At 39.8% G+C, this 17,865-nt stretch overlaps 1 protein-coding gene across 6 annotated transcripts in view; it reads left to right on the forward strand.

The window, feature by feature from the left end:
- The window catches only part of ARHGEF28 (Rho guanine nucleotide exchange factor 28), a 298,642-nt gene that overhangs the window by 143,332 nt on the left and 137,445 nt on the right, over positions 1-17,865 (forward strand). For 5 of the 6 annotated variants that reach the window (XM_063085738.1, XM_063085732.1, XM_063085736.1 and 2 more), the window contains 2 exons: positions 9,030-9,082; positions 9,670-9,730. The exons of the other annotated variant lie outside the window; for it this stretch is intronic. In XM_063085738.1, coding sequence (XP_062941808.1) covers positions 9,030-9,082; positions 9,670-9,730 — 114 coding nt within the window. The remainder of the gene's footprint in view (positions 1-9,029; positions 9,083-9,669; positions 9,731-17,865) is intronic. 6 annotated transcript variants of the gene reach the window in all.

Consider the following 17,865-nt stretch of genomic DNA (forward strand, 5'->3'; position numbering starts at 1 on the left):
TGGCAGTGGTGAGAGAGGAGGATTTCTTCATTCCTGGGGTGTGTCCCTGGGTGGATAGGCCTTACAGAAAGCAGGATTGTGACAAAAAATGTACTCAGTTTTAGATAGGTTGAGTTTGATGGGTCTCTGGGGCTGCCAGTTGGATTCAAGTTACTCAAACAATAAGAAAAAGAATTTGGACAGAAATCCAAGCCTTCTAATTCCAAATAATTAATGTGTGCATTTTGTAGACCTTCTACACAGGCTTTTGTATTTATCTATCCTTGAAGGAATATTAGAAACTTGATGAACATTGCAGCAGAAGGCAGTATTCAACTCAAGTGAAAATATTCAATTAGTTTTTATTCATTCATGAGCCTGGAGGAGACTAAATTGGAAGAACAAAACATTTTCAGCATAGGAGCTTCCTTTTTAAAAAAAAAAAACCAAAAAAATTCAACAAAACAAAACAAAACAACCCTAAAGCAAACTCTCCTTTTAAGGTCTACTAGAAGATCCTTAATAGATTATGCTTTTCTGTTCCTTCTGGGGCTACAGGTAGAGGGGAAACTCTAACGTTGTATCTGTGGCTATCATTTATTAAAGATGATAATAACTTCAGCCTGAAAGTTAACTTTGCTGTCTCTGAGTAATAAATGGTTTTATTATTGCCTATGAACCAATTATGTTTCCATAATTTCATGATTGTAGTTGTACTCCCAGCATAATGAGAAGTTATTCCAAATGGATTAAATGGCCAAAAAATCATCTTATTATTAATATATTCAGATTAATAAACTAATTATCAGTATGTATTAATCCACAAACTGCCTCTGTTTTTTTCCCTTGCCTTCTTGTCTTTATTTGATCTCTCTACCCTGGGATTTCTTAAAGAGCATTGTACAGAACACCAATCTGGGAAGATGTTCTGAAAAAATAAGTGTTCTTTGCCCAAATAAGTAAAAAATGCTGTTTATAAAACCCCCACTTTGGAGATTCAGAATGTGTTTAATGTTTTATAGGTTCTAGTAAGTCAAGAAACCTGGGTAACCTTGTTTAACCTCGCAGTTCTCTAATGTAACTGATCACACAGGAATCCCTCATTCACAGTCCTCAGCATCTCATGGAAGAGGGCTGTGGAACGCACTTGGGAGAATGTTACTTGCTCTTCCGCACCTCTAGTGATCCCCCTTGCTGGGCCTTATTTCCTCCTTTTTCACTGTCACCTGGGTTCTCACCATCCATGAGATGCTCACACTAGAAAGGGGCAATGCAGACAGTTTTCAAATTACTCATGGTCATCTTGAATATTTAAGATTATCCATGCCTCCCCCAATATCCCACTTCAATTCTTGATATCATTTGGGAGGCTGTTGTCTGCCTAGAGTCTTTTGGGCCATAAAACAAACTGAGAACCCTTACAATAACATTTACTGCTTTATGAATCCATTCTCTCTCTCTCTTTTTTTCTTTTATAATTAAAAAAAACCCTCTGTGTGATTTGCTGTCTCAATGTTTGTTTCACTAGTCCATTAATTTTTTGGCTTCTTCCCATAAATGATCTTTTACATTTTCATTAAAAAGGAAATAGGGAGTTGGGATTGTAACCTGAGTTCCAGTCACAAAGGAGAGGGAGATCGCTTCCTTTGTGGCTGAGGCAGCAGCTCTTGCCAGGCTCAGAAGTGCTTCCCCCTCGTGATCCTGTGTGGAAGGCAGGGGAGGCCATGGAGCCAAACTCAAGAGACAGTCTGGGCAGGTGGACATGAGTCCTGTAGGCTCATTTACTTATTCATTCAGTATGTATTTATTGAGGGTCCACTTTATACGAGGCACCGTTCTAGGCGCTGTTGATACAGCAATAACGAAAACAAGGCAAGGAGACAAACCCTGCTCTCAAGGCATTCGCTTTCATGTCACTTCACTCAAGCATTTGTTGTTTTCTGCTGTGTGCCAGGCACTGTTGGAGGCAGTGGGCATGTGACTGTGAGCTGACTCATGGAATACACAGACCAGTGGCCACGGAGAGAGGCATTTCTGGGAGTCAGAAATCAATTTTGCCCATTTCATAAATGAGGAAGTGGCAGCACAGAGAGGTTATGTTACTTATCTGACATGACACAGCTTGCCCAGGAGGTCAGAACTTGGGTTAAGAATCTACGCTCTTACCCATCACACTAAAGAATTCCAGTTACAAGTATGTAACAGAGGATTTAGCTATTTAGTCTTTGGAGTGCTGTTCTAGAGTTCTCTCCAGTATTTGTGTGATGGAAAAAGTGCAAATGTTGGAAACATTGCCTTGAAACAAGCTCTATCCCAAATGGTTAATCTGTCTCGAGTCCTTAGGACTGGGAGATTTGTGCCCCACATGCACAGACATGTCTTGATGGCACACGCCAGCAACAGGCAGACTCTGCTAAACACCCCAGCTCTGCCGTGAACTGGCTTTTGAGCATTACATAAGTTACTCAGCCGTGTTTGCTTTTGTGGAAAATGGCGGGGTAGGGGTGGAGATGGGGGTGTCGTTAATACTTACTTCATAGTAAGACTTGAATGAGAAAAGACAGATAAAGCATCTTACCCAGTATCTAACATATAGACGCTTAGCAGCGATGTCTCATTATGAGTGCCAGTTATATAACACCTGCCTATAGTGGATTTAATGGTGAAGATAAATGTTTTAAGATACCAGCTCATAGCTATTTGTGTCATAGTGACTAGAAGGGAGCGTATTTTTTTTGCTTGAACATTCTTTTTTCTATTTATTTGTACATTCTTTTTTTATTTGTATATATTTGCAGGATACAGTGTGTTGTTTCAATACATGCATATGCTGTGTGTTGATTTGCTTAGGGTAGACAGCATAGCTTTGTACCCATTAGTCCACCACTTCCCCGCCCCGCTGACTTCTTCCCCTCCTGACTTCTGGTAAACATTTTTCTATTTCGCTTGGACATTCTTTAGACTAGGGTGTAGCAGTTCCCTGTGTGCTTTGAGTTTGTGAATGCAGAGGGATTTGTGTGGTGGAGTCTGTGTATTTGAATATCTCCTGTGAGATATTACTGGGAAAACAAAAGGGTTTTTACCCACACAAAGTTTCCTTTCCAAGATTTTTTATTTTAAATACTCTGACTTGAGGGCTTTTTAGGAGAACCATTCTATGCAGTTCAGACATTATATCAAGATACAGGTCTTTTAAGACATGAGACTTGAGGTGTTGAGGCTTTAGGACAGCAGGTAGGAAGGCTGTTCTGCAGGCAGGATGACTTGGTGGGATACACAGCTCTATCTCAACCCTAGTGTGGACTGTTGACTAGGACTTGATTAGCATTACTCACCTAGAAGTAGGGTATTTTGGCAGTTTCAACACAATTAAAAATCATACATAAAGAATGTAGCTCTCAGCCCCAGGAAGTGATTTGTAATTGTTGCATTTTACAGAGCAGTTTAGCATTTTCTGTATTTCCTTTAGAGACTGACTTTGTCATTCCTCTTTCTCTTCTTTCCCATGGAAAAAACCAGCTTCCGTCATTAAAGGACCAAGGATAAAGCTAGGCTATCAAGCTGACACGCTCATTTTGTATATTATTATAATAACATTAGTATTTTCTCACACCTAAATAGTCTTCTCCTCCCTTCCAGTTTATCATGGAATTAGAGACTCATCATTTGAGCTGAAAGGACTTTAGAGATCATCTGGTGGAACCCTCTGTATGTTTGAGCTCACAGTTAAGAGGTCCCTCAGACCTCAGGTAGATGCAACAAATTCAGTTCATATCTGATATGGGCACTTGGATGCAGTTGGGTCAAATTAGCAGGCTAGGGAACAAAGACAGGTACTCAACTAAGGATTCTATCCATTTGAAATGAGCTTAATTTGAAAATTTAGCTAAAAGGTTAGTTTCCTTCCTGAATTGAATTAGAATCTCTAATTTTGAAGTCTTAGGGACATAAAAGTAGTCCTAAGACAAAATTAAATGTTTATATCTTTGAAAGATGACTTGCCTCATCTTATTCAAGCAATTGATTAAATTAGGAAAATTATGACTTCAATTTGAAATACAATGATTTAGAACTTCTGCTTAATTGTTAATTGCAACCAAATTTTGGGGCAGAGGGTATCTTTTTCCCCCATGACTGAATTCTTTGAGATTTTTATGGGGGAAGGTGGTGATGGTACTCAGGAGATGTAAAAATCTATGTTATAAAAATATGTCAATCATAGAGTTATCATATGACCCAACAATTACACGCCTAGATATATACTCAAGAGAAATGAAAACACGTATTTACACAAAAACTTGTACATGAATGCTCATAGTGTTATTCATAATAAACAAAAAGTAGAAGCAACTCAACTTTCTATCAGATGAAGAATGGATAAATAAAATGTGTGTGTGTATAAAATGGAACATTATTTGGCAGTAAAGAGGAATGAATAGTGATACAAGCTACAACATGGATGAACCTTGAAAACATTATGCTACATGAAAGAAACTAGTCACAAAAGACCCCATATTGTGTGATTCCATTTATATGAAATATCCAGAACAGGCAAATCCATTGAGACAAAAGACAGATTAGTGGTTGTCTAAGGGCTAAGGTGTGGGAGGTGGGTGGTGGGACAGTTGGAGAGAAATGGAGAGTGATTGCTAATTGATGTTGGGTTTCTTACTGGGGTGATGAAAATGTTCTAAAATTGATTATGGTGATGGTTGCACAACTCTGAATATTCTAAAACCCGTTGAGTTGTATGCTTTAAATGGGTGAATTGTTTGGTATATGAATTATACTTCAATAAAGCTGGTGAGCTATATTGAGGTATAATCATATATATGGAGTATATACCAAAGTTTAATAGTGGTTATATTGATATTTTTTCTTAGTCCCTTTTAAGTTTTCTTTAGCAATTACTTTTCTGGCTCAAAAAAAAAAAAATATTGCAAGTCATTTAAATTTAAAAAACTATTTCAAAAAAGATGTCTTAAATTGTTTTTGAAAAAATGATATTTTAAAAGAGCACATTTTGAAGTTGCTTGAGGGCAGGGATTTCTTTAGTATCTGCTCTGCAGCTGCTGTTCAGTAGGGACCAGTTGATCTTGCAGAATTTAATGGAATGTTGGGGGTTCTCTGAGGAACAAGGGTCGTTTTGATATTTCTATAGGTAAGTGCCTCATTGTTTCTCCCATATCATATTTATACTTGGCAGGCAAAAAGAATGTTCTTATTAGATTTTCAGTTTTAGAAAAAAAGAAGTGATTAGGATATTGAAACAAAAGTTCAAAGTGTTGTATTAGTCTCTGAATTAAGAGTGACAGGTGGTTTCTTAAGTTGGTTCCTTTTGCCATTTTAATCCTCTGGTGGTTGTGAGTTGGACATGCACATTAGGATTAAACATTATTGCCGTACACAGAGATGGGGTAGTTAGTGGTGAAACTCCAATAGATAACTAAAGAGGAAAGGGTGGCTGGTGGATTTACAAAGCTGGAAGGGCGGGGGGAATCAAGAGGAAAAGCATTCATCTGTCCAGTTAATTGGCAGTTCAGAAAATGTGATAAAATATGCTAGTATGGGAAGTGTGTGAATTAGTGAATCAAAAAGTGGACAACATTCCCTTCCCTGTCTCAATTCACAGCTTGCTTAACGATCCATCACATCTCAACAGCTATACGTATTTTGGGCTACCAGATGTAGGTGGAGGAGAGAAGCATTTACCGAGCACTTATTATGTGCCAAGCTTGGCCCTGGGGATATAAGTGTTGGGCCAAAATTGATTTGGTTCCAGCCCTCACAGAATTCACAGCTCATTGACAGAAAAGGATTTATTCAAAGGCTATGAACTCTGTATTGAAATATGTATTGCCATGGGGCCACTATAAACACCTACCATCAAGTGTTTTTCTTTTCTTTTCTTTTTTTTTTTTTTTGGCATTTGTGGGGCAGACAGAGCAAACTGAGAACATGACCTTGTTTTCCAACTGTGCTTTTGGTGCTGCCATGCAGAACTAAGGCAGTTGTGGCAGTTGGTTGTGGTCAGCTAAACCTGAGGGTTTAGGAACAAGGCAGCATTGGTGGCCTGGCTGGCTCTGATTGTCATTCTTCTCACCCTCCTTCCTGGGTGCGGAGTCAGATGGCACAGCCACAAGGAAATTAAAGAATACTGAACATCCTGTATTACGGGTGTAAAGCTTTTTCTCTGCTTAAGTCTAGGCTCTGTGGTCCCATTTTGCAAAAGGAGACAGGATGTCTTGTTCAGAGTTGAAATCTTTTAGGCAAATCTGCTTCTTATGGAGACATTAGTATTAATCTTCCAGCTACTTAACTCTGTTTTAAAAAACTGTGTTTGCTGGTGCAGTGTCACCAGTGGACGTAAGTATTAGAGATTATCTCTTGTTCCATTATAGTTTGGCAGTAAAAAAACACGTTTATCAAGTTTGGTGGGTCTGATTTAGAGATGTAATTTTTACTTCTGGGTGGGCCCTGAAGGCAAGATTAATAGGCCTTTAACACAGAATAGCTAGAGTTACTGATACCATTATCTGCTGAAGGGTTGCTATAGCAATGAGTGGTTTGATTGCACTCTGCAATCGATGGTGCAGTAGGTTAGTGTAAAAGGATCTTACTAATTTAGCAGAAACTCTCTTGGAGCAATTTAATTAAACTCCGGTAGAATGAGTACCCAATTCTTTGAAAGCTCTGAGATGTAGTTCTGTTTAGTCCTAGATTAATTAAAGACACATTATTATCATCCTGAGTCTGCACACTGTCACAAAATACTTTTTAAAGCTTTTAGGATAAGGACTTTATAAATTTGAAAGTTATTTTTAAAATGATGAAGTACATTATGGAGACTTGTCTATTTTAATGTAGTTTTTAGTATTTGTTTTAAAATGAAAGAAATTACATTAGCCTATAAGGAAAAATGTAGGCATGGCAATGTGTGAAGACTAGCTCATCAGGGCCTTTCGAGAGGGGAGAGGCAGTTGGAACCTGCACTAACTACCAGGTGTGAACACATGCTTTGTTATTGCAAACTGGATTACCAGGTGATACTGCATTTTTCATTAATAATCTGGAATAAAATGTGTACCATTCTTCTGAAAAAATGCTTTATGTACAGAATTCTTTAGAATTGCAGTGTAATTATCATTTAAGAGCTTATGGTTTGAGATGGCTTTAAAGGAATATCCTACAATGGGCAAAATAAAAGTGTGTGATTCTCTTGATGTCTATGCACATATTTCTGCTGAAATGTTGATTCTGGTTACTTTTCCTTTTTTTAACATCTTAGTGGTATCTTTCCCACTTATCCCAATTTTGGGGGTTTGGGTATATGAGTTTTAAAACCAAATCAAACCCCTACTGTGCACTTATAATGTGGCAGACAACATGGTAGATGCTTCATATTGACATTCTGCATCTATGCAGTAGGATGAAAAACCTTTATTTTAACTTTGTGTCTTGGATTCTGGCACTTAAAAGCAGGCTCATGAAGGGTGAAGTTGGCCTATTTTGACTTTCCTGTCTCTGGCAGTGCCGTTCATGTAAGTGTTACTCTGCTGCCACCTGGAGGCCCTGTGTAGGATTTGCATTTAAAGTTAGGCAGGGTACTGGGGGACACAAACTGCCCAGGCTGTGTCAGCTACAGCCTTGTCCTCATTCCCTGTTGAGATCAGTTGACATGACCACAAAAAATCGAGGTTATTTTGTTTTATTTTTTTATCATAGAAGCTAATATGCATTATGAATTCAAGAGCAATATGCTATTGTGGAGTGCCTGATAGAAAGCACATTCATAATTATTGTAATTCAGATTTGGAAAAAACACATGACAGATGGGATTGTTGGCTTCTCTGCTCCCTCTTGCCTTATTGCTTATTACTCCATCCTTATAATTTGCTATCCTTATTACAATTTGTCATGTAGAGTCATATAAATGAATACCCTGTACTTTTTCTAAGCAGAAACATGGATGAAAACTCCTGGCATTGTTGCCTGGCATTAAAAAGATGAGCTTGAATAAAATCTACCTGGAGGTTTGAGGCATTAGATAAATTAATAGGAGTGGCAGAGTGGAGCAGGGCATGACTAGTTAATGTACCTGCTGGGAAAACTCCTGGGGTTTCCCCAGGATCAGCATCAAGCTGGGCCATGGAGCAGGGAAGGGGAGGGTCTAGAAAAGGGCCCTACAATGTTGCATATGAAGACACATTCAGGGGAGATTGTTAGTCACCTACCCTTGCTAGGGATGTCCAACACTTATTTTCCCCAGGAACAAATTTGCTCTCAGTGGTTATTTCAACAGTGGCTCTTGTTTATGGACAACTGAGTATTTGGGAAGATAACCAATCAGTCAAGTCACAGAGAAAAATGCCCCTTAGTGACCTTCCTGCTCATCCCAGAACATCCCAACCACTACAGTTTCCAGGAAACCTTTATTCAGAAAGAGGACACCCTGTGGGTCTGGGGCTGGTCACTGCTCAGCCAGGCACCGCTGGCTGAGGTGCAGCAGGGGTTGCACTGGGGTTCTTGACTTTCAGCGATGCATGAGGAAAAGCCAGACCTCTTCTAGGATGAATTATGCACTTTTGAAAGCTCTTTTGAAACATATTGAAATCTGTGGTATTTGAGGAAGTAGACATGTGGGATTTCCTCAGGTGGGTACGAGTCATGTCCTTACAGTCTGTGCTATTTCGAAGAGCTTTTGGTAGTGAGCAGCCTTCCTTTGGAATCAAAGGCATTTATTTATTTAATGATCATTTTCCCCCCTCAGGATTTCCTCTGAGAGCTCCTGGGCTTGTTTACGTTTTGGTCCCCACAAATAACACCAGAGTGTGGACAGTTGGGTTATCAGATACTCTGCTTTGTGGAAAGTTGATTTTTAAGAAGCCTGATCTAAAAACCTAGCTTTTGTGCATACGGCTCCTGTGCAATGCATTTATGAGTCGTCTAGTTTCTTTCTTTTTTTTCCTTCTTTTTCTTCCTTTAAAAAAAAAAGAAAAGACCCAAAAGCTTCAATCAGCAGATCCTGATGAGAATTATGCCTTTTGCAGAGATTAAGAATTTGGTGTACAGCAGATCATCATCGGAAAAGGACGATGTGAAGGTAATGATTCCCTGCCTTGCTTTCTTCTTTGTACTTCTCCCCAAGGTTAAAGTAGAAATGAAGATCTAGTAGTAATAAAAATAGAAAAAAAATCTACAAAAACAAACAAAAAAACAGGGATGTGCCCCAAGTCACAATGAAAATAACTTGAAATTTAGTTTCCTTTATCAAATTTTCAATATCTGCTCTTTATGATCTAGTAATTTTTCTGAGTTGTATTTACATGTGAAAGATGATTGAATACATTTTCCAAAACAAATTTGTATGTGAAACTTGCTATCTACAAATATTTGCCAATAATGCAATTGCAAGAGTAAATCTGGAAGATATTCTCTGAGAATAAAATAACCTATGGACAGCTCTCAGGTGTGTTTCAGCTTGGGAAAGATCTTTTCCTTATTTTTAGCTCTTAAATAATATTAAGTGCAAGACTAGTTTTCTGTTTACACGTGGAGATACATGTGACATGTATTTATTGATGTTTTCCGAGGTTGTTTTTCTAGCTCACAAAAATAAACAAACATTAGTGTAGCATATATGTAATTTGAAGAAAAGCAACAACAAAAAAACCATTTTATTTTTTTCAGTGTGCTGAAAGCCTGGTGATTCAACTGAATGAGCACGAAGACCAGAACACCCTAGATTTGGGTATGTTCCAAAATATTACTCTCCCCTGCACTCATAGGGGTATCACAGACCCAGGTATACAGCGGACAAGAAGAAAATATATTTTACTATAAAGCATTCCTTCCTGGGAATCTTGTCTATGTTTTGAAACTTACCCAGGTAAGTTTTCTTTGCAGTATCTATGGCTTCAGGGATTGGGCTCCATTTATAATCTAAGAGACAAAAACCAACAAAGCAATCAAAGCTTTTCCTGAGCAGTTTTACCCTGATCCAGAGGTTGGCTTGTCACTTGTCTTAGGTTTCTCCGGAATTCCTTTGGAGGAGGCACTACCAGCTTCAGTTTCAGGAGGAGTGTAAGTGGGGGAATGAGACTCCTAACTTCATTCTGCCTGGCCTCAGAATCCCCCAGCTCACTACATCCCATTTTGATATAGTGGGGGCTCCTTGGAGCTGAGCCTATGTGATCTATCCACCTGTCTCAGGAAAAGACCAGATACTTTGTCCTGGGGTTTAGGTCTGATGTGGGTGTCCTTTCAGAGAAGCCAGGAGCTCCCCTGGCAGGGTGAAGCTCTTTCTTCCCATGGACCTGGGAATTGTCATCTTCTCACATGTGTTCTGGTTCACAGCTCCCTGAGGGAACCTCCCTAAATCTCCTCCCCATGCATTTTTTGTGCCTTCAAGGCTAACCTGGTCCCCAGTGTATCCCTTGAGTTATCTAGAGTGAGCAGAGTGTGATGAAGCTGGTGGGGGTTTGAAGGCATGGGCTGGACCGTCCGCAGATGCCCAGTTGGGCACCTGGATGGTCTGTGAAGACCTCTGGGCTGAGAAGTGGGAAGCAGCTGAACACAAACCTTCCCAGTTGGTTTCTTCAGCTTCAGTGAATTGCAGCAGCTCACAAAACTGTGAGGCACACGTGGGTGGAGAGGCTCAGGAGTCACAGGGACAAGGTGGTGGTGGTGGCTAAGTGCTCAGGCTGATGTGAAATCAGGGAAAATCAAAGCAGTGCTCAGGGTGAGTTTCGTAGCGAAGGTGGGTAACCTGCAGCTGCGCCATGAGGCTGCCCATGCAGGGGACGCACAGGGGGCAGGGGAGTGTGGTTGGCATGTTGGGCAGACATAAGACAGGGCAGTTATGGCAGTTGTGAAATCATGAAATGTAGAGCGGGGCAGGGAGGAAGCACCGCAGCATTAGGTGGTGACCACGCTCCTAGTGGCTTGGCCACAAGCCAGAGATTTGCGGCATCTCCCTGCATGAGAAGGACTGACATTGGAAGAGAAGCCTAGGCCCGCACTGAGCAGCATGCACGCCTGTAATATTTCTGCTGTGTGAGGTAAGAGTGATCGTTTACTCACTGAAGGGGAAGACGAAGGCAAAGGAAAGCAAACGGCTCCGTATAGATGACTGCTGTGGGCCACCGAAGCCGACACGTGGCTGTCACTCACTCACGCAGGATGTCTCATGTACAGATTGCATCACGCTCCCAGGAACATTGGCTTTGAAGAATGTTTACTAAGACAAATTGCTGGGGGTGAGAAGGGGTGGGTTGGCAGTTGAAAGTATAAAATAGTAGGATGATTTTCGTTGTGGGCTTTAAAAACTCACTCTAGTCTCAAACTGGCACGCTTGCTGGGAAGAAGACATGCACTACAGAAATTGCGTAGCCTGGCCTTACCTGAGCGTCGCGTCAGTAGCATTACTGTGTCTGATGAGGACTGTTCTGAAGGGTTTGAGAGAGACATATGTGTACAACTGTAACCCTGTGATTTATGAAAAGAGCCATGGATCAGAGTTTTTTGTGCTAGCATTTGCTTTTTTGTTTATTTAGACTTTTTGGATTAAAAAAGCTTCCAGACTTTATGCAGAGAAGATGATAACAGATTTTAAGAGAACCTTCTGAGAGAGAGAAGGGGGCAGCAAGCAGTGAGCATGGGCAGATGGCCCGCTGGAGTTTTGTTATTTTATACGTACTTGTATTCTGCCCAGTCTCTAAGGACGTACTGAGGGATAGAGGTGTAGTCTTTGCTGACTTGTAGCATTCAAAATTGTATGATGTGAGTTTAGTGTGGTCTCATAAACCACCTCAGTGCTGATCCAGTGGGGGTTTCTGTGATGAGGGACATGTTCTATATACAGCAGTGCTGTCCAGAACAGTAGCCAAGGCTACCTGTGTCTACTGAGCATGGAATGTGGGACTAGTGTGGCTGAGGAACTGCATTTTTAATTTTAATTTTATTGTATCGCACTAGGGCACACCGGAGTAAGTTCTCTTGGTGGTGTTCTTACTGACCCGTCAGAGCACCAAGAATCACACTGGCCAGCAGTTTATACACTGAAAATGACTGTTGATTGGAGGAATGATGTCTTGGGTGGGTCATATTTGGGAAGCTTATCCAAGCCAGTGGCCCAGGACCCCCTCAGAGAGTGGTTGACAGGAAGATGACATTTACGTTGAGTCCAGGAGTGATGGCCCCAGTGCTGTAGGGGCCTGGCATTTTGCTCAAAGGGGAGAATCATCAGTTGGGGGGCTGGGATCTGATTCTGCTCGTGTTCCAGTGGAGAGCGGAACTCCTTCGTATTCTAGGCAGTAGGGAAAGAGGGCAAAGCATTAGGAGGAAGCGGAATAAAAGAAGGTAGATGAAATGAAATGGATCAAAACAGGGGAGGAAGAAAGGGTCCATTTGGCTTAAGTAAATGGGATGTGATTAAGAAATGGGATCAAAACTTTAAGCAGGGTAAGCAGGCTTAAGATCAACTTGGGCAGCAGCAGTGTGGAGCCAAGGAGCAGTGAACGTTGAGCAGGAACCAGTGGACAGCCCGTGGGAAATGCAGTGAGTGGGTGAGCCTCGGCTGCAGTGCTGGAATCCCAGCTGCAAACCAAGATACGTGAACCGTCGCTCAGCCAGCAAAGCTGTGAGCAGCTTGATCAGCCACGGTCTCACAAACAGTGTTTCTAGAAAGGGCCGAATCTGACAAAATAAAACTGTGTGGCTTTGGATAGAAATTTAAGATGTCCAGTTAAAAGTTAAGTTCCTGTCTGAGGACTGTGAAGCCAGAGTTCCAGTGTTTCAGGTGAATTCCAGATGCTCCTGCTCTCTCAGCAAGTGATATTCCAGAGTATGAGTGAGATGGTGGGCAAGAGGCCGGAGGTGGTGACACTCACACTGAAGCTGATTTTCCTGCAATAATTTATCATCCCTGCTCTGCACTGGACAAAAGATTACATGGAATTTATTTGGCTAATGCTGTTTATCATATGACTTTGGATGGAAAAAATGATGGATAGGTGAAACTGACACATCAAAACAAGAACTACGTGAGCATGTTTTCTCTTTCCCTGTGAGGAAGGTGGTAGGGAGATAGAGACCTAGAGGAGGTGGGGATGGAACTGGCTGGCATCATCCTCCGTGCTTGGGAGTCTCAGTACCTTGAAGCTCTGGGTATGAAGCAGTGCTGTATCTGCTGTTCCAGGTCTGGCTGGCAGAAGTAGGTTCAGCACAAGAACCAGAGAAGATTTAAAACATAAAAGGCTAAATAAGCCTTTTGGAAAAAATTGATTTAGTCTTTTATAATGATGGAAAAATTAGAAATTTTAGGAAGAGTAGGAAAAAAAATCATCCATATAGTTCTCCCACCCAAACACCACTACTGTTAAATTTGGATGTTTTTCCTACCAGTATATTTCCTATGCATCCATTTATTTTTTTTTAACATCGTTGTGATCATATAAACAGTAGAATTTGTGTCACACGTTATTCGTTTAACATTCTTTATGGTAAGTAAGCTCCACTTTAGAAGGTAGTTGACGTAAAATGATGTATTTTTCTACAAAGAGCATGGGTTACTTTTGTACAAAGAAAGCAAAAATGTTGTAGATCCTCTCCACAAGTATTTATTAGCCACAAAACACCCTTTTTATAGTATGTATTGTTGATTTTATAGAGTGGCCCAGTTAGCACATGTGGGGGCTTGAACACGGATGAACCAAAGCTGGGTGTGGAAGGAAACCTGACTTAATAACACCCCCCCCCCAACAACAACAGCAAAATCACAAAAAACCCATCCAGAGACCAACTGGAAAGAGAACGAAGCAGAAACAGACAGAAACAAACAGTAGGATATGAGGTTCAGATTTCTCAGCCTAGAAGTCACAGACCTTTCATGACTGTAGACAAGACTAAGAGGGAACAACACAGGCCCCCCACCCCCCTGAAGCTTAGAAAAACATCAACAAAGGGAAACTGGTAGAAAATGGTTGGAAGATCCAAAGTCCCTCTAAAACAGAATGTTAGGTGGTGCATAAAATAAGTTTCCAGTTCGTGGATATATCTAGTGGTGAGCTGGGTGGAGACAGTGCAGTCAATAGTCAAACAACCAAATAAGTAGAACAAATTAGCCTAGTTTTCTTCGTATATTAACTAAAAGTTTGGAAATGGAATTAATGCTACTGAGCTATAAAAGCTTATAAAACAGCATTTTAAGTTGCCTATGGAAACAAAGTTTTGATATGGTTCCAAACAACATCGTAAGCATGGAATCTTAAAAGCTAGGGCTCATGGAAGGGAAGCTGACCTATTGGCTGCTGCTATTCAGTAACACGTGAATCTATGTTGAAATCTCAATGTTGCATAAAACATGAAAGAAAAGAAAAAAGGGGGAGGGAAGGAGAACCTTAGCAGAGCTGTTACCCTTCTGAAAAATAAGTTTCCAAGATTAATTTTTGGCATGTCTCTCTCTATGCCCCAGGCTGCTGAAGCTTCTGTGGATTCTTTTTTTCCTTTTCTTTTCTTTTTTAGGGGAGGCAGTCCTCTCTCTACCACACACTAAAGCCTACCAATGATTTGATTTTGAAGTGAAGGGTCTGAGGATGGGGAAATATCCCAAGAAAACCATTGGGAATGCAAAGTTATGTGTATAAATTATGACTCAAATTTTGTTCCTTTTATTTGCTTCAATGAAATTTTCTCATTGAAGTTGTTGAGGTTTTAGAATTTTGGGGGGTAGAAAAATTGTTTACGTTGGAATTCTGCTGAGTGTTATAAGCTCAGTTTGGTTCTCTTATCAAGCATGTTCTGCCTTTTATATGTGCGGCTTTGGGTAAAATTCTCCTTGTGGTATGTGAATGAAGCAGGATAATTGGAGTACTAATCCCATAAATTAAAAGGAAGAGAATTTTGTTTTGGACTTTAAGGTTAATATACACTGCAGCCAAGGAAACATGAAGAAACTAAAGCCTTGCTGGAAGTATATATATAGTCTATTGTATTGTCTTTTCATCTGATTAAAAAACACCACCATGACCAACAAAAGTACTATGTTGAATTATAAGTGCCAAGTCTAGGTTGATGTCTGGTATATTGATGGGTCTAATGTTCTATCAAAATGTGAAATAAAAAGAGCAACAAGAAAGTTGGTTAAAGCTAGGAGTTGCTAATCTATGCACTGTTATCCTATGGTTCTGACCTCTGCCTACACATTGGAATTGCCTCAGCTTTAAAAACACTGAAGCCCCAGTTCCACCCCCAGAGAAGTCTGCTTTAATTGGTCTGGAGGATAGCCCATGTATCAAGAGTTCTAAAAGGGCCCCAGGTGATTCTCAGGTTCAGCCAAGGTTGAGAACCATGCCAGAGATCCTTGGGGGAGCTCAGCAATGCTGAAATCATCCCTACTTACTGGGTACTCAGTATTTTTGGAATTGGAAAAATGGAGTTCCACTTTTATCTCAACTGATTACAAAAGAAATTAATGGAAGCCCTTTGTATTGGGTTCATGGAGTTTCAATGGTTGTCACCATGGATATCATAAATCTGTGGGAAATGTGAAAACTTTGGGAAAAATGTGTTGAAAACATTTCCCAGCTACTTGAACGTAGATGAGTAAACCTTTAAAAATTATTTTTCAACAATAAGAAGGAATCAAGTGACTGTAATTTGCTGTTACAGCGTCATTTATTGGACTCTGAAGTGCCTAGAATGGGATGAAGGAAGTAGGCTGATGTTTACACTAGTGCTATTAGGGCCTTACAAGGATGCCTGATGGGTGCCTGTTACTTCTAACCTACCTCTATTGCATTCTAAATAGCCCTTTTCTTTCATCTTAAAACAACTTCATTTCTGACATGTAGTTGAAGGAAGAAAAATATGGCAGGGCTTCCTTTGAACTCTAAATTTTTTCCTCTTCAAAATAAGATCCTGAACCCCAAATCAGTCAGCTTAGTGAATAAGTAAATTCCATGGGTCCCATCCATAAAAATCCCTCCATTTTGATGTTTAAATCAAATGAGTAGATTATAAATTTCAAACAAATATAAAATCTTAAGGAAATGACAACTATTTTATAAAATGTGAAACAAATGAAAAATATAAAATATATTCTGGAAATGGTATTTATAACGTTTGTTTTATGGAAAGTTAAAATGACATCCAGGGAGTTCTTCCCTTTTTCTTGTGTTGAAACACTTCAGAATACCTGTGTGTACAGGCACTTAGAATTGTACTCTCAGAGACATCATTGGGCAGCAGGCTTGATTGTAGTGTATGTTTATGTGAGTTTAGGCTTTTTTTTTTTTTTTTTTTCCCACTTTGTATACAGTGGCTAATCCCCTGGAAGGGACTTTGGGCAATTAAGATTCTGGCTAGCTTTCATGCCAGGCAGTGCAAGCTCTAACCATTTATTGGGATAATTTGCTTTAACTTTTAGAGTGGCTAATTTGGAAGACTTTTTAATTCAACACCAGCCCTTTACTTGACACATGGGCAAGAAAGCCAAAAGAATTCATGCTTTACATGATGAAGCTCAGCTGAAGTAAATGTGTAGCTGGAGTGTGGGGAGGAGCAATGCCGACAGAGGTCAAGTGGGAGACCCACCAGGAAACAGTCCATTGTTTATTCATCATATTTAAAATAACAGCAAAAACAAAACTCAGAATAAAGAGGGAAATTAAGGATAAAGGTAGAATTTGAGAAGAAAACTTTGAGTGAGCTAGATGAGTTTGTCCAGGTTCTGGAAATTTTTCTTCCAATAAGATCTCAGCTGATCTGGCTGAGATAGATTCACCTACCCCAAAAGTGCCAAATGGGAGCTTCTCTTTGGGGTTAACATTTGGGACCATATTAACTCCAAAGAGACACTATTTGCTTCTGATAAATTAGAATTACTTTCAGTATGTAATATTTTAACATCTAATTAGTTCCCTCGAAGTTACATGGTAACTTCACACAGTGAGAACGTAAGCAGAGGAAAAGGAGTTTAAGGCTTGACTTGAGTTCTATGTATCCGAATAAGAGATGCAAACATTCTTTTAGCATTTGTTCCATAAACATTTAGCGAACATAAGATTCGGTACTCTTTGCTCCATTCTTTAAAAAATTTTAAATAAACTTTCTTTTTTTGGACAGTTTATGTACTTTATTTAGATTTCCTTACTTTTTACCTAATTTCCTTTTTCTGTTCCAGGATCCCATCCGGGATACCATATTATGTTTAGTCATCATGTTTTCTTAAGCTCTTCCTGTCTGTGAGAATTTCTCAGACTTTCCTTGTTTCTGATGTTCTTGACATGAGAAGTACTGGTTAGGAATTTTGTACAGTGTCCCTTAAATGGGATTTTTCTGAGTTTTTTTTTTTTTTTTTTTTTTTTTTTAATCATTAACCTGAGGTTATAGACTTGTTAGTTAGACCACAAAGGGAAAGTGCTAGTTTCATCACATCATGTCAAGGTGTGTGCTGTTAGCATTAAGCATCACTGCCAATATTGACCTTGATCGCTGGATGAGGTAGTGTTTTCTTCAGCTTCCTCCCTGTGAAGTTTCTCTTCTCACCACACTTTGTACTGTCTGGAAAGAGGTCACGATGTGCACCACACACTTCAGGAGTGGGAAGTTATCCATACACTTCCTTGTGGATGGAGTATCTACAGAAATTATTTGGAATTCTTGTACATTAGAGATTTGTATTTCCTCTGTCCAATTATTTATCTAATCATCTATTTATGTCTGTATGGAGTCATGGGTATTTATTTTACACTTTGGGAAATAATCTAATACTACTTTATTCCTTGTCAAAGTGTTCAAGCTTTGGTATTGGGAACTTTTTAGTTGGCTCCTGTATCCTTTTTATATATCCTCATCATTTTGTGTCTTTATGTCTGTGTGTGTGTG

The sequence above is a fragment of the Cynocephalus volans genome, chromosome 2 (genome assembly GCF_027409185.1).
Source record: "Cynocephalus volans isolate mCynVol1 chromosome 2, mCynVol1.pri, whole genome shotgun sequence".
Taxonomy (NCBI): domain Eukaryota; kingdom Metazoa; phylum Chordata; class Mammalia; order Dermoptera; family Cynocephalidae; genus Cynocephalus; species Cynocephalus volans.